This window comes from Dermacentor variabilis, chromosome 9, assembly GCF_050947875.1.
Source record: "Dermacentor variabilis isolate Ectoservices chromosome 9, ASM5094787v1, whole genome shotgun sequence".
NCBI lineage: Eukaryota > Metazoa > Arthropoda > Arachnida > Ixodida > Ixodidae > Dermacentor > Dermacentor variabilis.
In genome coordinates, this window is record NC_134576.1 from 100,085,823 (window position 1) to 100,110,121 (window position 24,299).

Consider the following 24,299-nt stretch of genomic DNA (forward strand, 5'->3'; position numbering starts at 1 on the left):
TCACGTGTGTAAAGAATTTGGTATCGTGTGTGTTGCTGCCCAATCCTTCTCGCACACCCAAACAATACATGTAAAAATTTGCCGGCAAACAAACAAACAAACAAACAAACAAACAAACAAACAAACAAACAAACAAACAAACAAACAAACAAACGAGCAGACAGAGAAACGATCAATCAGCGAATAGTTAATATATAATTAATTAATTACTTAATTAATTGTGCATCAAACGAACACAAACACGAACAACACAACAAGAAAAATCAAGCAATCAAACCAGCAAACATGACGAACAAAATAAGAAGGGAACAAAGCGTCGAGGTAAAGCGCTTAAATAGAAAGTGTTCGATGAAATCAACAGATATTTGGATTGGTTGCCGACAAACGCCAGCCGTTTGTTGTCAGTCTCATCTCGTGCATTGGAAACTAAAGCGCTGTGCTTTACCACCCAGCGCTGTGCCTTGAATACCGCTGCATGGTTGTTTGATTTAATTTGTTTTATCCCACTTATTTTTGGAGTGGGAGCCTACGTGTCTCAACTAAGAAATTGCCCGCCTTTCTTTTGCTTATTTCTTTATGAATTTGACATTTCGGAAACTTAGCGCCTAATCGACTCAGGCTCTAGCATACACGCTCTCACCACATTTTTCTTGGTTACTTGTGGTACAAAAGTATACAGCTTAAACAGCACCGGTCACTGGTTGAAGCCTGTTTCTTTCGAGCAGTTACACCTGTCATCTCCATGTTTGAATATCAAGTTCTCTGCTGAAAGGTTTAATTACAAAAGATAATAAGGAAACGCTTCTCGTGAGTCGAATCAATACGAAGAGTTGGCGCCAGTGTACAAAGCGCACGCACGGTACTCAAGCTTAGCAACAGCACGTGCGAGATTCCGATTGATTGTGGCCAACACGTCCTACCAGTCACGGCGCCGTTGCCATGAGAACAAACGCGACAGGACTGCCTGTCCCTTCATTTCTCCTGGTGCAAATTTATTACATTCGACTTGCTGACTTATTCGTTTACTCCTTCTTTCTTTACTGACTTCGATCCAAGTGGATCGAACAGGACACTATTTTTGTTTTTGTGTTCGAATTTATTCCGAGCAACCGTCGGGCTCTGATCGCGTATCACGGTTGGGCCGTTCGGAGTACCGGCTCGCTCCAAGCACTTGTCGGATTGGCTGGCGGCGCGCCATAGGCGTTCTTCAGCAGAGCCCTGTTCTTCGGTCACCGCAGACGTCTTATTCCTTTCTTTTCCCATCACGTGTTTATTAGCCAAGAGTCGAGTAAAAGGAGTAACAGTTCTCATCCGGTAAGTTTTTATTTTATTTTTTTATTTAGTACATACTGCAGACCTTTCGGTCCAAGCAGAGGGGCAATAGAGTGCATACAAACAAAAGAGAACAAATTAAGAACAACCAAATACAAATTTATACAATTTTTAGTCACACTGTGTCTGTAAACTGTCGTTCCAGTCTGATATTGTTCTGGGAAAAAAAGAAAATTTAAACGTGTCCGTTCGAGCATAATAGGGTGTTAGTGAGCCCGGATGATGCTGTCTTGTGTGCCGTGTTATAGCAGCGTTATGTAATTCGATGGTTTAATTTCAAGTCTGTTGTTGAGAAGAAGGGAACGGAATTCGAGCCTTAGCAGCTTTCGGCGTGATTCAAGAGTGGGTACGGAATTTTCTGTCATAATTTTGGAGCGAGAGTCTAGTCTTGCGAATTTATGCAATATAAACCTAACTGCCTTTCTCCGCGTTTTTTCAAGACGCGCGATATTTGACTTAGTGTAAGGATCCCATGATATACATGCATACTCTAACTTTGGTCTAATAAATGTAAAATAACACCGTAATTTCACATTAGGAGGGGCATTTTTCAGTTTGCGTCTTTTTTTTTATCGAGCATATTTTGTTATTTCAAGCAGCGAATTCTTTTTAGCAAAGTCAAGTCAAATCGGCTAACTCGGGCCTTCAAAGCGGTGAAGTGCATTGTGGCAAAAGAGGAAATGGCCTACACTGCGATCGCGACGCAAAATGATCGCGCGCCATTCAAGTGTTCGCGAAGCCATATTCACTGGTGCAATCAGGCAAAATAGTACTGTTCAAACCAGCCTACTGAAAACCGCGGTGACGACCCAGGCACCAAATATAGGGTTCAGCGACCCAAAGCAACACCTAAGAGAGAGGCGTCACACGGGAGGGCTCTCGATTATTTTGACTACCTGTGGGTTTTTGACGTGCATCTAAATATAAATACACGAACGTTTTCTGCATCGCAATCGTCGAAATGCAGCCGCCTAAGGCGGGAATCGAACCCTCTACTTGGTGCTCGACAGCACAACGTCATAGAGAATGCGTGACCCCGGCGCGTGCTAAAGCCAATTATCAAAAGGCCGTATTCTTCCGGTACTGACGGTAGACAACGTGTCAGGCCTACTTATGCTTTTCGAGCTGCTGTTGTGAAGAAATGATACATTCAAAGTGAGCGATAGTCTACGCCATTCAAGAAAACCGGGTAGAGGGAAGACATAAATGATGCGGTGTTAATTACGGTATCATGAGGTCATAACAAGTGGCCTAGGCAGAAGATGCAATGAAAGTTGAATTAGTCACATTAATTGCCTTATTTGGCGCTTTAAGGAGTATTTTCACATGTTAGTTTTACTACTTGCCACGCCCGTGGTATCTTACTCAGTTCCAGGCTGTTGCGTCACCATTCATTGAAATTTAATAACGGCACCAGGAGTAGAAGGCAGCTTCCTTTCTTCTTCTTTTTTTTTTTTTGAGAACGGCGATTTTACTATGACAATTCAGTGTCGAAGACCTTCTTTTATTATCGCGATGTCATCGCTCCATTTTTTCTTTCTGCAATGTTACCGGCGTTACTTCGCGTTCCACCTTTTGAAAAAGGAAACAAAGCAAAACTTTGTGAACATTTTGATTAGGCACCCAATATTTTTCGGTTACTTAATGGCAAGAGAAGCTCAGTCGAGGAGGCAGAAAATTAGCTGGGGTGATGAAATAAGCAGTTTTGTAAGCACATGTTTGAATCAGCTAGCGCAAGACAGGGGTGCTTGGAGATCACTGAGAGAGGTCTTCTTTCTGCAGTGGACATAATAATAGGTTGAAGAAACAAAGAAGAAAAAAGAAGAGAAAGAAAAAGACGATGATTTACAGGTTCCAAGCCGCAACATTTGTTAAAGAACGAATGACTGTTCTCAAATGCCACACTATTTCTGTCGTGTATATTCACTTGATCGAAGTGCTCTCTCAGTGTGGAGCCCTGTGACACTAACGCCGATTAGCGCGCAGTCTTTGTTGAAACGTTCTGGTATACAATTCTATAATGCAGTTTATTTATCTGCCGCAGAGAATAAGGACTTATGGTGCAGTTCCCCAGAAACGTTGATGTAAATTCCTTATTAAGATAAGCGAACTTGGCTGCGATCGATGGTGGTCATCGCTCGTGCTCCTCGCTTTCCGGCGTTGTTTTCAGGGAGGATGCTAGCAATGGACACATATTTGGCTAGCATAAAATGTACAAAGAAAATTTATATACATTACAATTGAATTGCATTGCGACGCTTTTCAGTAGCGATGGGCGAGTGAAATTACAATGTAAGCTTATAGCAAATGTTATATCACAAACGAGGTCTGGCTAACTCGATTACTTGTGTCACAAGTTTACAGAAAGGACCAGGGCGTTGTTTTTTTTTACAATGAAACGCTGCGAAGCAGGAGTTCTGGGTGATTTATTTCTTCTCAATTGTAGGTATTTTATGTTTCTGTGTTCATTATTTTGTGTCCAGCAGTTTACTCTTGATATTCTTATATGCTACCCCCGCTCGTCATCGCATTATAAGAAGCCTTCCCGTTCGAGATTCCGTTTTTGATTTTGGTGATTCTTTTTAATACTGACCGTCTTTAGCTTGTAATGCTACCCTGCGAAGCAATTTCTGCTTACAGGGATAAAAAAAAGCTTTGTTTGAATTACTGTGTCATATTTCGGTGAATATTCCAGAATTTCCAAGAGATCAGCGTCATTGGTTTAAGTGGCTCACACAGCGAAGAGCAAATAGCTAAATAGAGCATGCACTAATGAACAGAATTATATTAGTGGTCATATCACTGCAATGCCGCACACTTTATTTCTTTTATTTATTTATTCAAATAACTCACAGGCTCCTTTACATGGGAGCATTGTGGGAGTGGGACAATATACACGAAAATCGCAAACGCATAGCAGGAAATAGATGGATTGAAGAAAAACGCTGTACATTTGTTAGCGACAAACACCAAGCATTACACTCTTAAAATACCCTGGCGTCATTCGCTTTCGCATTTATAATGAATCAATTTCTCTTCTTTCAATTTTTCGATAAAAAAATGATTAAGATGTCCCTTGATCGTGCAAAGCAGTATGTCTTTTTTTGTTTGTGTGTGTTGGTGTATCAGGAGCATAACGGCCCAGCCGCTGATACAGCGCGGTAAGTCAGCCGCCTGTTCGACTTCCTCCGGTTAATGTCCCCGTCTTTCGTCCTCTCTCTCTCTCTCTCTCTCTCTCTCTCTCTCTCTCTCTCTATATATATATATATATATATATATATATATATATATATATATCTTTTAAACGAAATAGCTCACTGCGAATGACGCGTGTTCGTGTCTTATGCCTTCGACGCAGCGATGACGCCCATAGTCGGCTACTGGGACGTTCGGGGACTGGCGCAGCCCATTCGTAACCTGCTGGTCTACCAGGGCGTCGAGTTCGAAGACAAGCGGTACAAGTTCGGCCCGGAGCCCGACTACGACCGCGAGGAGTGGCTGGCCGAGAAGCCGACGCTGGGCCTCAGGTTTCCGAACCTGCCCTACTACTTCGACGATGACGTCAAGATGACGCAGAGCCTCGCCATCGTACGCTACCTGGCGCGAAAGCACGACCTCGCCGGAAGGTACGGGATAATGTAAACGTGCGAAAGTCGAGTTGATCGCTCTCTCCCTGGTCCCTTTCAGTGAGCGGCCCCATTCGTCATTTGGCATGTCCAGAAATTTCCTTCTGCGAAATCGCTCGGCCAGTCCTCCCAGTCCCTGTCCCAGCACGAGATATGCATTATTTCCTATTCTTTATCTTACCAATTCATGCGTCCTTTTCACTAAAGTTTCCCAGCAAGAACACACCTTTTCCCCCTCGTTGTTCAACCAAAGATGCCTGACAGCTGGTTGTCGGATTCGCCCTTTTAAAAAAAATACTCCATGTTATACGCACACCTTGTCATTGCAAAAAAACGGGCTGTTGCAAAGACGTGATCTGGTTTCATCGCAATCGGCAACTCAACTACGTTCCACTGAAAGTTTCAGTACACAGGGGCAAACTCTCACATAAACGGCTAACAGCTGTAAAATTTGCCATCTTGTCAATTCGCGCAGCAAAGTTCAGACCTGCAGTTTTCGCTATTTCGCGCACTGCAATCGAACTCTGGTAGTGAAGAGAGACAAACACCCTGGCCTTGAAGTAGTCACAGCAGGTTACTAGCGGTGCCCAACAATTCCCGAAGCTAGCGATGAATTGTGCACTTTCTGTTTTTGTCAAAGGAAGCACTCCGAACTAGAAGGGCCTTTCCAAAATAGCTCTCCACAGTAGGATCGCCGAGGAAAGTTGTAAGCGCCCAACCGACTACGTAGGCAAGGAGGCAGCGCTCACCTCCGCTCCAAGATGAGGAAATGCGGCCTATGAAAAAAAAAAAAAACGCTACACAACAACAGAGCATGCGCCCGCCCCCTCTACCTCCTTTTTCCTCAGCATTGGTGATGCACGGACAAGTTAAAAAAAAAAGAAACAACATGCGTTGCTTGTGATGCGTTCGAAAATGAAACTGCGAGCCGTCTTACAGTCATCAAAACTGTCATCGCGCCGTCACCCTCATATCCTTAGAATAACCAACAGCACAGTTATCGTGCTCTTTCATGGACATTGTTATTGTGCCGTCGTCTTTGTTATCTTTTTTCTTATCGACATCCTGGCCATTTTCTTCAAGAAGGCTACCGCTGTTTGTGCAGGGCACGCAGCATCTTTACTTGAATGATGATGGCCACTAGGAGTGGGCAGGGCCGAGTGACCAGAAAAGACTGGGAAAATAGCGGTAACTTATATTACTCGGGAGACTGAAGGCACAATTCTGTTATAAATGTTTACTTCATGCAGAACAGAAGATGGAGAAGCAGCCGCGTTTAGCAGTCACTACATTACAGAAAAAGAAATTTAAAAGAATTGCGAAGATGCAAAAACAAGTTAGGAAAAAAGAAAGAATAAGAAGAGAACGTAAACCGAAGTTATAAGACTATGAATTTACCAAGGAATTTGATACAGAGCAACTACTACAGCATTCGAGAACATTAGAAGAACAGCAGACGGGAATATCCACCGCTACACGGAAGCTTAACGGAGAAGAAGAAGCCGTCATACTACTTCGACTTCAGATTACCTACCCGGCACTCTACTGCACGCGATGTACCCCTCAACATTTACAAGAGACTGTCAATTCTTTAGTATTCCAAACACGCTTGAGCACATGGTCTGGGAAAGCAAAAAAGAACCCACGGACAAGGCCTATTCAAGCACCAATAGAAGGCCAGTGAGAGGCCCAGCTGACAAGTCAAAGAGATGAGGACCAGCCACGGCTGGTAAACAGGTCTACGCTATGAACACATGGTCACGGCTACCTAGAAAAGAGTGGTCGCCCACCCTTAGCCATTAGAAGCTTGGTTTCTGCCATAAAGTTAATTCACTCGCACTTAGGAATTTCAATCAGAGATATAGGTTAGTGTCATATTAACGCAAAAAATCATTTTGCGTTACAAATGAAATTGCACACGGCAAGGGAAATAATGCCTTGTGGTTGAAGCCTCGAGAGACAGGATTATTGGGAAAAGTTAAGGAAAGAGCAAGATTCCAGAAAAGAGCTTCGAATGGTCGTTTTCTTTGTATCTGAGTGAACCGATACAGGTTCTTCCTTTAAATCTCTTTTTGCTTGCTTTTTTAGAACAAAATAGAGTTTCGTCAATGCGAACCTGCTCTTGTTTTAAACGTCATTGCTTTTGCATTTTATCACCTCTATCCAGGGTGATATCACCTTTATCACCTTTTTCCAGGGACGAGGAGGAAACACTGGAGCTGGACATGCTTGAGCAGCAGGCTCGCGACCTACTCTGGGGACTAATGATGGCCATCGCTTCGCCAAATTACGAGGAGACTCGGCCCAAGTACGAAGAAAAGATGGAGAGTCTGCTGCAACCATGGGACGAGCAGCTGCAGGAGAAAGAGTGGGTCATTGGAGACCGCATCACGTACGTGGACTTTCTGCTGTACGAGGCGCTCGACTGGAACTGCGAGCTGAACGCGGGCGCGTTCGAGGGCTTTCCGGTGCTGACGGCCTACACGAAGCGCTTCGAAGAGCTGCCCAACATCGACGAGTACTTCGCCTCGGACAAGTACAATAAGTATCCCATGCTAGGACCGATGTTTCAGTGGGGCTTCGAAAAGGAGTAGCGCAATTCTCTTCTCGTTTTGAGCCTATTTCTTCGTTTGAACGAAATGTCGGCATCCTGTTTCACGAGAAAACACACTTAGCAAAGAAAGCATGTTACGCCTGACGGAAAACACTAATAAATGTTGTAGAGGGTGTGTATTAAGACGGTATGTGGAATGTCATATTCTAAGGAAGCAGCGGGTTGAGCAACATGAAAATATAGCGAATCCATTCCCTTGTGCGATATAAAACGTTTCTTAATTTAACTGTATTGCACGGAAGTCACACTTTTCTGCAAGATTGCCACACAGGGAGGAAAAAAAGGTATGAGCGATGCCGCATGTGATACAGCGTGCTTCCATAGGTAAGTATGCAGTTATAGATTTGATAAGTGGAAATTAATAAGTACGGCGCTGCCACTGACCTAAAACCTCCTCCTCATGACGACACGCATTGCGTTAATGGAAAGTTTCGCTAACTGCGGTACGGTCATAAAGTTCGAACCGCGGTCAATCACAAAGGTGTACGGTGAGCCGGCACAGCGGGCCCATCGTGGAGAGAACCCTGGTCCCACCTCTAAGTAGCATATCTTTACAATTATTTCGCGCTCAAATGGGTGGAACGGTTTTCCACATCATATCACAAATGGTATGGATCTGTGTATTATTAATTGGATTTTTTATGCTTTAAACACACATCATAACAAAGGTGCGGAAATGCATTCCACATATCTATAACACTTATGCGCAACATCGTTCTACACATGACTACCTGGAACTGTAACTTTCTGCGACGGTGTCTTGCATAGATAAATATGGTTCCAAGCTGAGCTCACGAGCGTACAGAACAGGCTGTGCTGCATGGAAGAGGGCAGGGGCAGCGGGGCACCGCCACTTGGACGTCACCCGCTGACGAGTGCCACGTAAGCGGTCTTCAACGTTCACACTGTAGTTATCAGTGCTTCAGCAATGAAGTGACATTGATCTGTCCCTCAGATCAATGTTAACGTAGACGAGTCCGGCATCTACATTCCGAAATCACGAAACTCGCGAATGCCAATGCCAAAATGTGGGAGATTCAAAATCTTCAACTGTTCACTTAGCCACCACCCAATAGTCGCGCTCTTTCTCGCGTGCCTCATTTAAAGTAACGCCAGAAGCTTCGTGAACTCAGGCGCCTATGCTATGGTACTTCTGCTTGGGTATAGATGAGCCTTGAAGATTTCTGTGTGCGTTTTTTTTTTCTCATAGGAAACCTCTTAGTTTTGTAATACATATAAGAGGAGGGAGTGCTTGCACGATACACATTTATGGATCCATCAACCGATATATTATTTATTATGTGATCGATAAATTGACTGATTGATTGACTGACTGATGTGGTTTGCCATCCCCAAGCAATTCAAACACTTCGAGAAATGGGGTGTTCGTGCGAAGACCGGACTTATTTGGACCAGGAGTTTCGAAATGACAAACGCTGCCACCCCGTAGATATCTCGCGCCTTGTAAAGGGGAACGCCGAATTTAGTTCCAAAATACCTCACCAGGCTTCATAAAGCGTAAAACCATTGTGGAAGATCTACATCAGCATAAACCTTGTTTCGTGATTTACGAACGCAAATTTTAAGCAAATGTGAATTTTGTCTATCATCGCGAAAATTAACATTAAGAGAGACATCACGTACACCGAAGTTCGCAAAAAATATTTTCGTTTTTTCAGTTGCAGAATCGCAATTTGCAACGAATTTTAAATTCTCCCAATCAAAGTTACAAAAAATACCACTGCCCTTCCACTCTGTGAAGAAGGATGACAAGCGAAACTGCGTATGTGGGCCCCTTCACGGGGCAGTGAACCACCCCTAGGGCTTGGTGAAGTAACATAGTCCGCGGGTAGCATACGCTGTTGTAAACATCTCCGCCAAGTTTTGCTGTCGTACGCGGTCCGTGGAGCTCGCAACCGGAGTGCGAAGTCACCTTTTCTCTCCAATGCTATTCACAGCGTGTTTACAGGAGGTATTCAGACACCTGGATTGGGAAGAATTGGGGATAAAAGTTAATGGAGAATACCTTAGTAACTTGCGATTCAATGATGATATTGCCTTGCTTAGTAACTCACGGGACCAATTGCAATGCATGCTCACTGACCTGGAGAGGCAAAGCAGAAGAGTGGGTCTAAAAATTAATCTGCAGAAAACTAAAGTAATGTTTAATAGTTTCGGAAGAGAACAGCTATTTACAATAAGTAGCGAGGCACTAGAAGTGGTAAGGGAATGCATTTACTTAGGGCAGGTAGTGACGGCGGATCCGGATCATGAGACGGAAATAATCAGAAGAATAAGAATGGGCTGGGGTGCGTTTGGCAGGCATTCTCAGATCATGAACAGCAGGTTGCCATTATCCCTCAAGAGAAAAGTGTATAATAGCTGTGTCTTACTAGTACTCACCTACGGGGTAGAAACCTGGAGGCTTACGAAAAGGGTTCTACTTAAATTGAGGACGACGCAACGAGCTATGGAAAGAAGAATAATGAGCGTAACGTTAAGGGATAAGATAAGAGCAGATTGGGTGAGGGAACAAACGCGAGTTAATAACATCTTAGTTGAAATCAAGAAAAAGAAATGGGGGGCATGGGCAGGACATGTAATGAGGAGGGAAGATAACCGATGGTCATTAAGGGTTACGGACTGGATTCCAAGGGAAGGGAAGCGTAGCAGGGGGCGGCAGAAAGTTAGGTGGCCGGATGAGATTAAGAAGTTTGCAGGGACGACATGGCCACAATTAGTACATGACCGGGGTTGTTGGAGAAGTATGGGAGAGGCTTTTGCCCTGCAGTGGGCGTAACCAGGCTACTGGTGCTGCTACTGATGATGATGATGAAGAACAAGAGTTCATATGACATTCGCGCATATAACGAACCAGCTAAACGATTTTGTACCGTAAAGGTGTGCCCGTCACATATAAAATTATGCAGAATATGAACCAGAACCGGAATATATAGTAGAAGTCGGCTTATGCTACACAGACCCACCGTCCATGAAAGGAGGGTATAGGATAGCAGACAGTATAGCACACATGAGTGTGGCTTGTAGGGCTAGTGGGTACATAGTTATACTAGGAGAATGCCAGCAAACTTGAGAGTAGAAAAAATCGAGAGGCAGACAAACTAAGACACAGGAAGGCGGCTCGAGTCCAGCCGCCTTCCTGCCTTTTTGTCTATGTCTGCCTCTCGATTATTTCTACTCTCAATTGCGAAAGAAAGCCCGCCAGCATAAATAAAACGGGAGACTGCATGATGAACACTGGCTGATAAAGGAAAACCTCAGGCTGAAGCCCTATCGACAAGAGGACTTGCCTTCGTCAGGACAAGAAATACATCCTTTGGCAGCATTTGTCACGCCCACTCCTTTCTCGACCTTCCTGTCAACGCACTCTTTGTTTAGATTTTGTAGTGTGTTGAACTTTATTCAAAGCAAGGATACAACACACACACACACACACACACACACACACACACACACACACACACACACACACACACACACACACACACACACACACACACGCACACGCACACACACACACACACCACACACACACACACACACACACACACACACACACACACACACACACGCACACACGCACGCACGCACGCACGCACACGCACGCACGCACGCACAAAATAACAGGACAAGCGTTCCTTTTTAACTGACAAGGCACGTTTTTGTTCTAAGAATATTGATGTGATTGATGTGCGGCGGCCCCTTTATCCAATAGCTAAAACACCTAAAAGCTCTATACCGTGAGGCCACTATGTTCAAGGTGGCGCGGTTGCCCGGAGGTTTAAAGAGCGCTGGACTTCGGGCGACTTCAGCCTCAGCACAGCCTTGGACAACTTCGCAGAAGAAAGCGAGAGCCCCTTTCGGCAGCGAATATCTGGACGCGATTCTGCGTCATCGGCGCTTTGGGATTTCGTTTCCGAGGGGCGTTTCTCGGAGGGACGCTCGCTGCCGGAGGAACGCTGGCCTCCTGGAGGCCCCAGTGCGTCGGCGCTCACACTGGAATCTTCGAGCACCGTGCTGAACACGGCGCCGTAGTCTCGGTCGATCCAGCGCTGGCTGTTCGGCGGCGGAGTGTCGACGCTGGACCGAGACGACGTGCGCTGCAGACGCCGGCGCTTGAACTCAGTGCGCGCCCAGCGCTGAATCGCCGCCGCCGCCGCATCTTCCCTCGACAACTGGGTGGCTTCTAATCCTGTGATGAATCGAAAAAGCACGGTGGATACCTCATTCATAGGAATTTGTAGAACACGCAAGTGAAGCGCGTCTTCACAGAAGCTCTTGCATGCTTACTGTACTTGAAGAATTAAGTGGCAAGTAGCCGTCAGCGGCACTCGATAACTGCACATGGATCCTCGACGATTGCCACACAAGCGAAATTTGCCGAACGACTCGGGACCGGGAAACATAACCCGGAGACGTTGCATGGTACGCGACGAGGCATTGCGCAGATCCGCCATAAATCATGAGCATTCGCAAACCACACAAACCAAACCGAACGGGTTGCTAGTAAATCGCTTCGTGAACTCGCTGTCCGCTGCAGCGAAACTCTTGAATTACAGGTCGGTGACCATGTTGCAGGTTTGCTTGGCGAGTGGCGTCCAACTTCTGACCCGCTTTTATGAAAGTACAAGCATTTCATCCCGGCTCCGCAGTGTTAGTGATGAGCAGTGGTGGGCGAACTACACTATAATGTCCCTCCACTTAGTATAGACATGTGGATGCTATACTTGAGATGCAACATTTTTTTTCCACGTATGTTGCATTCACGCAGTGGAACCTATTTAGATCGCGAATAAAAGAGCTGCACAGCAGCAGAAACAAGATGCTTTACAGGAAAGATGACGCTGATCGACACTGCATTTACGGAAGTTCCACTTGGTTGAACTCGTGTTAAACGAGATTAGCGTGTCTCGCTTGATGAAATTCATGTGAAACGGTCTTATCAGTGTTATACGGTAACATTCGCAAAATGTACGCAGGGCGAGTTGGTATTCCAAACTGACGAAGAATAGCGCGATTCAAAACAAAGATGAAATATTGTCGACGCAGCAGTGGGAAATGGCTCAACCGAAGGTAGTGGCGGCGCTCTAGAACATTTGATAGGCATAGATGTTGTTTATAATATGTAAGTTATATGCTGAAGTTTTTCATTACCTTGTGGCAGTTATGTGGAACGAGATTGAAAGTGTAAGAATGCAAGCCTCAGAGTGGAACATGAGGCTGGAGTTGGAGGCTACAGCCCTAAGTTGCATCATTTTGAATGATTGAGCTTTTATTTTCATAAAGATATCTGTTTTGCATGAACATTTTAAGTGAGTCTTTCGTTTGAGCTTGACCATCGGAGCAACGGTTGCTCAGTGAACGGGCTGATCGTTACCGCGGATCGCGGTCTCCCAGACGAAGGCCATTCCGAAAAACCTTCTGTGTCAAGATAAATGTTGCGTGTGTGGATTCTGGGGAGGTAATCAACTTTCGTAGTGACCGTTATAGTGCTCACCTCCCGGGTAGATGTAGCCACCTTCATGTCGATAACTGTGAATTTTTTGACGCGCCATATCGGACATGCTGAACTTGGATTTCCAGTCGACAGGCGTGGCTTGGCCGGAGTTCGCTGGCGATGTGTCGGAGTCGCTTGGGGTATTTTTAGAGCCCCTTTTACAACACCACCTGGATAAAGGGCTTTGGTTTTGATAAGTCACCCAAACAGAGCCATGAAACAATACTTTAGTGCAACGCTCGATATAGTATTTGAAGAGTACACCCTCAGGTCAGCTAAGCAGCTGCCCAGTCAGATTTTACAGCAAAGCTGTTTACCGCCACCTCCCAACGGCACAATCGCGTCCGCGGACAAAGAAGTGCGACCAATGGCTCACACCTCCCTAAGCTAGGAAAAAAGTGCAATGGCTCGTAGCCCCATAAATCACACTATATCACAGTGTGTATCACGATAATAAGATGAGCTTCTGCCAATATTTACTGTTTGTCTCGTCGCAATATTGTAGGTGGTGGTCCACCCACAGCTTCGCTGTCCAACGAACTTCCCAGGGTGGAATGGGTCCTCATACTTTTTTACAGACTCCTCTTTTTGTATTTATCTTTACCGGAAACTAAAGATTGATTGATTGAATGATTGATTTCTGTTACAGATAAGCCTACATTATGAGGCCGTTTGACCTTTCATATTTCCATGGATGCTTGCTTCATCTACAAAACTACAGTATTCAAGCAGTGGCACTAACCAGTGCGAAAATTTCACGATATACGTCAATAAAATCATGTCTGTACCGTGATTCTTCATGCAGCGTCACCACTTCAGCCCATAGCGGGTTTCTCTAGAACAAGAAACCTTGTCTCCATGAGCTCCGCCATCTGTCAATGATTTTATTTGCAAGTGTCGGTCACGGGACTAGGTGCTCATAAGCGGTGCCTGCGCTCGGAGAAAATAGCGCGTGCTTCGGACGTTGTTATTTCGCTATTCATTATGCAGGAAAGGTGAGGCGTGCAGACAGGACACAAGAGAAGTGGACAACACGAACGCCTCTTTGTGCGTTCGTGTTGTCCACTTCTCTTGTGTCCTGTCTGCACGCCTCACCTTTCCTGCATAATGAATCCTTACCAACTAACTAAGCTTTCTGTCGTTCTAAGCTTCGCTATTTGCACAATTTGTTTTCTCTTAATCTTCGGTTGTTATGGTTTACTACATTTAACGACGTTATGCACTACCGCAGTTTAGTGCTTTGTTTGAGAACTAATAATGAGCGATGTTGGTTCGCACGAACAGGCCGCGTAAGAAAGAATTGTATTTCTTTTAATGGAGGCATACTAAAACAGTAGTCGCCAGAATTTTTCTCCCGTAGAAATTCACGAACGTACTACACCGAGTATATTGTACCACTCGTTCTAACTGGCGCCGCATAAATTTTTTACCTCAGCGTGGCATTCAGAAATTCGGTCGAACCTCCTGCTAGCTAGTTTTCTGCGCTTGCATTAAATGTCTTCTTTACTTGCGCACTGGATGGCTCAAAGCCTAATTGATGACCTTGTAGTTTTCCCGTGACCTATTGAAGCATGCAGAACGGTTCTTCACGAATGACATGCTGACAGGCAGTTGCTGCAAAGATGTGAATGTGGCGAATGTCGCCACGTTTCGAACTTGTCTAATGAATTAAAGAGTCAGGAACAATGCGCACCCAGCTCCTTATTCGAGAGCAAAATAATTAAAAACAGGTAAAGATATTTTTTGTCATGTATCAGTTATGCTATTACAAGTGTTCCATTTATACAATTACAATTCATGACAATTTTCATTTATAGATATATAAATGAAAATATATATATATATACCGCATATATTGTCTAGATTGACTATAAAGATTTATAGATTGGCCAAGAACAATCCATTCAATACGTGATACTCCACTTCCATCCAAAGTGGCTCCTCGTGAAAATGTTATCTACATCGTCACTGATTTTCGCCGCAGATGTAGTCCGTAATCCTGCACTCAATTAGATGTAGGTGTTATGAAACTAATAAATCAGCATGCACGTATATGTTACAACCTAGTTCCCACATTTGTGTCTTACAGTGGTTGTTCTATCCATGTTTATTTCACCAAATATTATTAGGGACTTCATTGCTGTAGGCGGCTCGGTAAAACGCCTCTGATGGGAATCACATTTATTGTACCAAGCCCTGTGTCACAAGCCTGGTTGTAACAATTGAGGTGGTGTTTATTTTACGCGCAATAACTTTCCTTGAGAGCGCCACGCTTTACATACGAAGGCTTGAGAATGCCCATAGTGAAAACGTTTAAACTTTACATGCGTGTATTGCAAGTTTGCCATCATTCAAGACTCCTCTACAGTTAGCAAGACATCCAACATATAACAATGTTTATATTGTTTTACACGTAGTACCGGATTGAACTGGCACAGGAAGATTACATAGACCACATTAAAAATACCCCAGCTAACTTTGACTGTACAAAAAATTTCAGCTCCCAGAATAATCTATACGCCCGCAGCAAGTCAATTGCGCTGCGAAGCACCATCACTTCAAGCCCCGCCGCAGGTGGCTCAGATATCCAGCCTTCGTAAAACGTTGTTGCTATTATATTTCATAATTTTTTTACGTTTTGTTGAGAATGCGATGCGCGGCGACAGACAGAACTTCACTGCACTCTAAAGTGCTAACGCGACTGCATTTTAGAGCGCAACTCGTTAAGCGCTAAGCTTAAGCGTTCCTGTGCTGAGCGTCGGTGTGACTCGGTGCCGTCGTCGGCGTAACCGAGCGAACGAGTAGCGCGAAGGATGAAAGCGCGAGTGGGAGATGAAAAGTGAAGAGAACGTGAGGAGGAGAATGGAGGAGGAGGCTATACAGTGAAAACATGGGGCGCGAAGCGGAATAAGAAGGAATGGTAAAAGCGTGAGAAGAAATGCGTACTGCCGCTCTGCGGCGACGATGGCTACTAGATCGCGCCAGCGTAGCGTGCGTCGTCTGTTCACCGATGACGTTCGGCAAGCGCGTCCAACGATACTATATATGAAACCAAAGCGCTGTTTTAGCGGATGTCTGTTTGCGGCCGCTTCTGTGAATTGCGCCCGCGCGTAAGCCACGCGCTGTCTCTAGCGATCTCCGGATTAGCGAGGCAGTCGCGCCACACTTCGCTATCTATCTATCTATCTATCTATCTATCTATCTATCTATCTATCTATCTATCTATCTATCTATCTATCTATCTATCTATCTATCTATCTATCTATCTATCTATCTATCTATCTATCTATCTATCTATCTATCTATCTATCTATCTATCTATCTATCTATCTATCTATCTATCTATCTACACTTTGATCTTAGCCGATATGCGGGAAAGCGATATCAATCAATCAATCAATCAATCAATCAATCAATCAATCAATCAATCAATCAATGATAGGTAACAAATCTATTGTGTTTCGTGATCGTGAAAAAGAAGCACGGAGGAAACGTACGCTGCAATGACGAAGCACGGTATGGAGGACAGCAGGAGGCATGCCTTGTCGAAGCCAACGCCTGACACCCACTCCACGTCTTGCACAGCTGTCAGGGCGGCTCGGAGATGACGTTCCAAGTCAATGGAGACCAGTGCGTCGAACATGTGCCCTGGTAGAATAGCTAGTGCCCTTAGCCAAGCGCGCACTGCCACTGGAAATGAAGCGTAAAGAAAACAGGGCGCCAACGAGACTCTTCCAATTTCGGAACGTTCATATGTACTTCGAATATATATAAGCCATGTAAATGACAATTAATAGTATACTGAAAAAAACCGTTTGTATATCAATAACATTAACTTGCGCCAGAAATATTTCAGAGTACTATTACCTTGCGTATTGTTTTGGCCCTTTGGAATTTCACGAGGGTGTTGCAAAAGGCAATGTCGCAAGGCAAATAAACTAAGATACTTTTAGATGCTTCAATAAAAAGTTGCAGCGACGTTTCACTTCGTGAACGCAGATGACGCGCAAGCATATGGGTGTTATAGAACACACACTACCGGTTCTCGATGCGCCTAGACGCCTACACTGACCGCATCACAGATCGTATGAAGACAGGGCTCGCGCGGCCGCGCCTTACGCAGCAGCTACCAGGAGTAGAAGGCCCTATTGTAAACATTCGCTTACTATTTAAGTTACTCGGCATGGTGTAATTAAGCGCGCACAGGCAAACGTGAACACGTCAGACTCGATGACCGCGAACACTCACCGTCAAAACGCTGGCCTGAGCAATCGTGGCAGCAGCAGCGAGCGAAGTGATGTTCGTTCTATTACTTCAACGCAAACTGAGCGGTGAGAACCAAGCGCACGGAAAGCTACGAGCCGTCGGCCCACCTAGACTGGGCCCCCAAAGATCGCCTCCAAGTTAAAGGGACACTAAAGGCAACTATGACTGTTTAAATACCATTCCAGAAACTTCGCAAAGCTTGTTTCGTGCCAAGAAAAGACTTAGTTTACGAGAAAATTGCATCTGAAGGGTCTGAATAGCTTTTTCGCAATTCGAATCTCCCGCCACCACACCGGGGGAGTGGTGACGTTACATGGTACATCACCGCCCTTTACTGCTATCGGTGAGCAAAATTGCGCCCGACTGACGGCGGTATCGAGCCAAGACAGAGCGGTGGATTAGTCGCTGCAGCTGCTTTTCGGTCAATGGGCGCAGACCGTTCAGCCATCCCGCGATGTCATATGGAATGAATGAATGAATGAATGTTTAGTGTTTATTGGTGCAAGGGCATACCACATGGAAGTTGAAAGCTCCGCTACATGCAGTTTGGGCGAGTTTCGCGAGCCAGCAAAACCAGCGCAGCTCTACGTGACAACGAAACTGCTGAATCGTGAAAGCGTGGGCGGCGCGGAGCCGATCGAAAGCTAAACCATTCGACCCCCCGTGTCGACGCCAAGGGCAAATTCAATTTTTTTTCTGAAAATGAAATAGAACTGGACAAGTAGCATGTTATTGCGTCTTGTAATACAATACAATAATGTTTTTTGCAACCAATGCGGGAGTACTAGTGATAGAATTTAACGGCTCATTCACACCGGTGACTGACAGTGGTCGCACGACCAAGTTGGTCGCAAAGCGACCAGTCGCAAATAGTCGCAAATGGTCGCTTTTCTCGAAAAGCGACCATATTGCGCCAGTCGCTCGCTAGTCGATTTTTTTCAGTCGCGCTACCGTGGTCGCAAAACTGATAAACCAATCAGCGGCGCACCGGAAGTGATCTTTCATGTTACTACATCCGGCCGCCTCCCCCGTCGCGGCAAATAGAAAGTGCACGCCACCATAGATTCCGAGAGTTCTCGTTGAGAACGATAATCTTCGGGATTGCGACTTGCAGGTCGCGTTCAGCCGGGCTTGCCGGTGTAAACATCAGTCTCCTTCAGTAGCTTGTTGACCGCGAGTCGCAAATGGATGCGCGACCTTCTCAAGTCACCGGTGTGAATGAGTCATAACTGGGGAGTGCTTTCGTCATCAGACAGATACTTGAGTGTCCCGAGGGACTCTCTAATCATGTCCTGCATTTACCTCAATTTTCCGATTATTGAGGCTCTGTTCGCGATAATATTCACGCCTTAGAGATGCTCGAGCACTAATCTATCACTTTAGCTTTACCTAATAATTGCCTGTAGTGTCACTTCAGTGACCACGTACAAACGCGCCGTGGGACAGTATGGCGGTACCGCTGGCAGGGTAGTACCGTTCAGTACCGCATGGTACCACGGGGGTAAGGGGAGCGTTTTCGCATTCCTCCATAGTGACAGCTAGCGTTTTGAGACGATGTCATTGAGACGCTGCTCCTCTGGTCGCAGCGTCTGTGATCAGAGACGGTGTCGGGTGCTGCATGGTGTTCCGAACGCGTTGCTTGAGGAAGTGGCGCATGAAGCACCGGTTGGCTTTCGCGTACGGGTAAAACACGCTGGTAAGGGGGAGCACCCCCCATAACAGAGTCCAATATTCTTCCGCAGGTAACCTCTCCCGTAGGCATGCTCAAGGTATTGTCGAATAGTAAGCGGAGTTGGTTCTTTATAAAGTTTTTTTGTGATCTAACAATAGCAAACGCTTCAGTAGCGCAATTTCAGGCATATGCATGTCAGCCTTTATGTCAGAGTTTGAAGAGTATGAAGGACACTTGACGATTTTTATCCTCAAATTTCTGCGATGTCGCTGCCCGTAGTGCTAATGAAATGTGCAGAATAAATTTTCAGACAAACCGGTGCCAGCACGGAGGCCCAGGCGCGTTCTTCATTAGCTTGCTTCACAGCTTCAGACAAACATCGCCGATTACATGAGCTGGCCTGTCACGCTTGTGCGCAAAATAAGAATGAAAAGAGTGAATTGGCCTTCAGACTGCAGTGTGTGCTTGGGAGCAAAAGCAGGCAGAACAAAGCTTAAGTTTGGTAAATGGTAAGAAATGCAGAGTGAGAAGTTGTTTTAAAACAAGAGCGTTAGCCACAAAAAAAAAAAAGCATTCTGTTCGGAAAGGTGGTCTCTCCAAATACAGTGTGCTGTCTTGTAAAGCAATTCACTTGTTACTGAATACTTATAAGAACAACTGGAGCAAACTATTTCAACGAATAAGCGAAAGCATAATAGAAGTCGAATATTGTCATTGATGTCCATAGCAGCCACCTAGTTTTCATGTTTCATTATAACGAAAAGCAACACCTGATCTCCATTAGACTCGGTACGCGTTAACTATAGTCTATATCAGCTGTATCTCTAAGATCGCGGTCAAAGCTGTGACTAAGATTTCAACAGAGCCATTCTTCACCTCCTGCCAATATTATTTCTATATTTTACGCCCGAGAGATGTTTTATACAGCATATTCGCCCGGCAAATCTGCTAGTTATTTGAATTGGACTTCGGTGAAGAATCCTGGATAAAAATGAGTGCTGTTTTAAATAGTTCAGTGCATTTAAGGATAAGAAACAAAGCAAAACACAAAATAGCGTGATCCCTTACATAGTCCTTAGAAGGCCGAAGAAACACTTTTGTCCTGAGTATACGCGGGAAGTATAATAATTTTCTTCTTATGTGCAACAGAAAACTACATATTTTGCATTTTGCAATCTCTCCCTTTATTGAAAGTAAGATGCGCTTGCAATTATTTTTCCCTTATACTGAGACCGGTCAGATAGTAAACGCTTACCGGTGATGACATCAATGTAGTCGAAAGATCCGGCTCCAAGATCACCGGCGGGTGCCTCGTGACCTTGAGTCGCTGAGCCGGATTCACCACCGCCGGCGCCCTGCGGATAACTTTTGTGAACGTCGGTAGCCGGGCACGTATTACACGCGAGTCATCACTGAACGCCTTTCCCGAAAAGTCTCGCGTTCGCTTCCTATTGGACAGCGTTCGCGGTTTTAAAATGTCGACTTGCCTCGACGGCAGTGTCCTTTGTGTCCTTCCCCTCCTTGTCCGCGATTGCAGAGGCTCCTGAATCGCGGAATGGTATAGTGATCCTGCTGGCAACGTCGATTTGCGGGAGCCACCCGGGCGCCACTTTGTCCACCGCGTACCATCCCACACCGAAAACGCACAAGCCGGCGAGGATGCGAAGCGCCATTTAAGGTACGTAGAACTCGGCGGCTGTGCCTGCCAAGTGCCGGCTCGTCAAATAATGCCGAGATGACCGAATGTTCTTCGCGTGGCACCTGGCTCGAGCTCGGGGATGGTGATGATGATGATGATGATTATGATCCACATTTATGGCACGTACCAAGTAAGGTGGATAAGTAAAGCTCTTGCTTGGGCTAGCTGGTCCATGCCTGAATGAGTAAAGAGCAAGGCACCGTAGACCAGTACTGAAGAACAACACAATTCGCTTTGGTTGACCTCCATAAGGCAGGCTTATTGCGGAAATAAACTTAGTTGTGAAGGCGCCCGGTCCTGTCGTTCTTGCTCTTCTTCAGTCCTGGTTTATGGCGCCTTGCTCTTTACTCATTCAAGGTGGATAAGCTAGGAATTGAGTGGGAGATGGTATTATGCAGTAAATTATTATTCGAACAGGGGTAAGGAAATAATTTACAGTGACGTTTCACTTCGTGAACGCAGGTGACGCGCAAGCGCGTGGGTGTTATAGCGAAGACAACGCTATCGGCCCTTGGTGCGTTTAGACGCCTACACTGTCCGCGTCGCAGATCGTGCTCAACACAGGGCTCACGCTGCCGCGCCATACGCAGCAGCCACCGGAGTAGAAGGCCCAGTTGTAAACAGTCGCTCACTATTCAAATTACCTGTAATGTTGTCAGCGCGCATTTGCGGACAAGCATAGCCGGCATGGAGGCACAGGCGCCTTCTTCATTAGCTTGCTTCTTGACTTCATACATAGACCGTCCATATCACGAACTGGTCAGCTACGCTTGTGCGTAAAAACATTTTTTGAAGTTGCTAAGTCGTGATTTGCCACGACTTATCCGTTGTCCCACTAAGCCCTAAAGCACGAGGATTATAGTATAGGATATCTACACAGGTGCCCTCGCGCTTAATTAAGACAGAGTTGAGATACATCAATTTATGAGACAGTTCATAATATCGCGCATTTAACAAACCGGCTAAACCTCTGCGCACCGAAAAGGTGCCAGAGATATTGATTGAGATATGCGACGTTAAAAAATTCGCAAATGTCTAGACAGGTAACACAGACACAAATGAAAAGCTGCCACATTCACTCAGCCACATCAGTCATGAAAGGAGGGTACAGAGTAAAAGTCACTAGAGCAGGCATCTAGAACTGTGCAAGAAAGGCCGCCAGCACGCATAAAACATGAGGCAGCTAGGGTGCCTCGATGCGCGCGCTCCCCTCAGCCGCCGTGGAGGGTGAAGCCAACCGCGTCGTCTGCTACGGCATCCGCCATTATGATGCCCGCTCCGTAGGCAGTCAACGGGTGTCGCGCAGCTGCATGTGCAGTTCGCTTTGATAGCGCGTGCTGCTTTATTGATATGTCGAGAACCCGAAATTTTCGCATCAGCAGTGTGAATGTATCAATTTAAAATTCTCTCATCTTTATTTTTAAAGCGGAATTTCCAACTGGACTTGCTGGCAGCAGAAAACTGCCGTCCACACCAGCCACGCAGACCTCAATCGAACGTCTTGTTGGGCTAGCTGGTGACTGTTCACCTTAGTTAAAGGCACGAAACATACGCAGGCACGAGTCCTGCCGTTTTTCGCTGTCTGTGTGTTAGTTTCATGCCTTTAACCAACGCGTAAAGACCATTTGGCTGCCAGCTGAAACCCGAATTTGTTTAACAAACCGCTTGCCGCCACGGGACAAAAGAATAATTGTCATCGCACACCCTAATTCCAAATCTTGTTTTCGAATCAGTCATCAGTTAGCCCATTTACGGGCTGAATGCTGCAACGCTGAGTAGAAAGCAATTATCGTAACAGTCAAATAACCACTCTGTGGTTGAAACGAGGCAAAGTGTAAGTGATGTTCTACCAATGTTAAATTATTGCTTCGGGGTCACGGAAACTGCAGTGAATGTGGCAGCTTTTCATTTGTGTCTGTGTTACCTGTCCTGACATTTGCGAATTTTTTAACGTCGCATATTTCAATCAATATCACATCCACGGCCTTTCTTTGCGATTTCGTAGCATCGGGTGTGATGGATCCGTGGTAAAGGGCATCGGAAATTTCGACGACCTGAGGTTTTATATACATGCACCGATACCGAACTAGTACACAGCACCATGCGTTTAATCTCTATAGAAACTAGGCTGCCGCGGCTGGGTGGCTCCCACGTCCTCAGGATCAGCAGTCGAGCGCGATAACTACGCAGCCTATACAGCCGGGCCGCTTTTATTAGTTCGAAACGTAATTTATATTTGTTCTGGGGATATTACACGCTAATACTACGAAATGAGCCATTTCTAGCGCATCTTTTGTTTAGCTTGAGTATATAGCATGCGCTTTCATTGAACGTTTTATTTTGTGGCCGTATTCTGTTTAGCAGTGCTTCCATAGGAATTCTTATTTCGTTTTGAATTCTTTTACCTTACTGTAAATATGCAGATGAGGGCAAACAAAATATTGAATGCATACCAGATTATTTGGTGCCTTACATGTGGCTTATATAGCATTAAGTCATGACTCTCACGTAGTAATTGACTATAAAGCCCTGCTTATCATAGTTTCTGCACGAATATATTGTCAACTGGTAATTGCTGTAAACCGGTCATCGATGCTGCTAAAATGAAGTGGCCATACGGCTTCTCAACACTGAGAAAAAGTGCATTCAATAGATAGCAATTTTCGATGTGATAGCTTGTTTATTTGGCCGGGAATATTAAGTATTCCAAAAACAACAAGCGCTACAACTCACTGCAAATTAACTGCAGCGCATGTCTTGCTTCCATGCCCACTAATTCTCGAAGCTTCGAGCTGGCGCAGGTGATTGCGTAGCCTTACTCTTGCATTACTTGATATCAGCATGTTTTCCAGAGAATCCTTGTGTCGCTGGCCTGCCTCTAGACTGCACTGAGCCCTCTTGATTAAATATTCTGTCACAGCTTTTAGAGGAGACTTCAGGGTTACATTATGGGGTTTTACGTGCCAAAACCACTTTCTCATTAGGAGGCACGCCGTAGTGGGGGACTCCGGAAATTTTGACCACCTGGGGTTCTTTAACGTGCACCGAAATCTAAGTACACGGGTGTTTTCGCATTTGGCCCCCATCGAAATGCGGCCGCCGTGGCCGGCATTCGATCCCGCGACCTCCATGCTCAGCAGCCCAACACCATAGCCACTGAGCAACCACGGCGGGTAGATTTCAGGGTGAACAGGTTGTCAGTCCAGGACGTAATTCCTTTAAAGTGCTGTTCGCAGGATGTGAGCAAGCTCATAACTTCACCGCTCGGATAACATAAGTTCTTACCATCATGAACATACTCTTTAGGGCAGTTAAATATGCATGCTCATGGCTCGTCGAGCCCAACACTGCAGCCCTGCACTGCTCGCATTTTTTTTTCAAAATTCCTTTCACAAGAAAGCCACCAATATGGTGCAAAATGCTGTACTCACTGAAGTCAGTGCTTCTTCCAGTCATTCCATGAGTGGTTCATGCACTGGAGCACGCAACACCCGGGCATTTCGGACCAGAAGACGCCGTTGACGTGTCTCTCTCGACCGACCAGAACGAAATGTGGGGAGCGCAATGGCGGC

At 45.5% G+C, this 24,299-nt stretch overlaps 2 protein-coding genes across 2 annotated transcripts; one reads left to right on the plus strand and one right to left on the minus strand.

Moving 5' to 3' along the window:
- The first annotated feature begins 983 nt into the window (after positions 1-983).
- On the plus strand, positions 984-7,758 carry LOC142558108 (glutathione S-transferase Mu 4-like). The gene is made up of 3 exons (XM_075670268.1): positions 984-1,314; positions 4,691-4,958; positions 7,156-7,758. Exons 2-3 carry the CDS (start codon positions 4,693-4,695, stop codon positions 7,550-7,552), a joined length of 663 nt encoding a protein of 220 aa, XP_075526383.1. The 5' UTR covers positions 984-1,314; positions 4,691-4,692; the 3' UTR covers positions 7,553-7,758.
- A 3,495-nt stretch (positions 7,759-11,253) lies between these two features.
- Positions 11,254-20,701, minus strand: LOC142558465 (uncharacterized). The gene is made up of 5 exons (XM_075670597.1): positions 20,516-20,701; positions 20,284-20,383; positions 16,588-16,780; positions 13,091-13,260; positions 11,254-11,785 (listed from the first exon to the last, which is right to left on the minus strand). The coding sequence occupies exons 1-5, from the start codon at positions 20,699-20,701 to the stop codon at positions 11,349-11,351; spliced, it is 1,086 nt and encodes a 361-aa protein (XP_075526712.1). The 3' UTR covers positions 11,254-11,348.
- Between the last annotated feature and the right edge of the window lie 3,598 nt (positions 20,702-24,299).

Excerpts from the sequence above, each read along its gene's own strand:
- LOC142558108 (XM_075670268.1), top strand. The coding sequence starts at position 4,693 with ATGACGCCCATAGTCGGCTACTGGGACGTTCGGGGACTGGCGCAGCCC. Across the intron at positions 4,959-7,155 it reads AAGCACGACCTCGCCGGAAG|GGACGAGGAGGAAACACTGG; the intron begins GTACGGGATAAT and ends ACCTTTTTCCAG.
- LOC142558465 (XM_075670597.1), bottom strand. The coding sequence starts at position 20,701 with ATGGCGCTTCGCATCCTCGCCGGCTTGTGCGTTTTCGGTGTGGGATGG. Across the intron at positions 16,781-20,283 it reads CTACATTGATGTCATCACCG|TGGCAGTGCGCGCTTGGCTA; the intron begins GTAAGCGTTTAC and ends CTTCATTTCCAG. Across the intron at positions 11,786-13,090 it reads TGGCTACATCTACCCGGGAG|GATTAGAAGCCACCCAGTTG; the intron begins GTGAGCACTATA and ends GATTCATCACAG.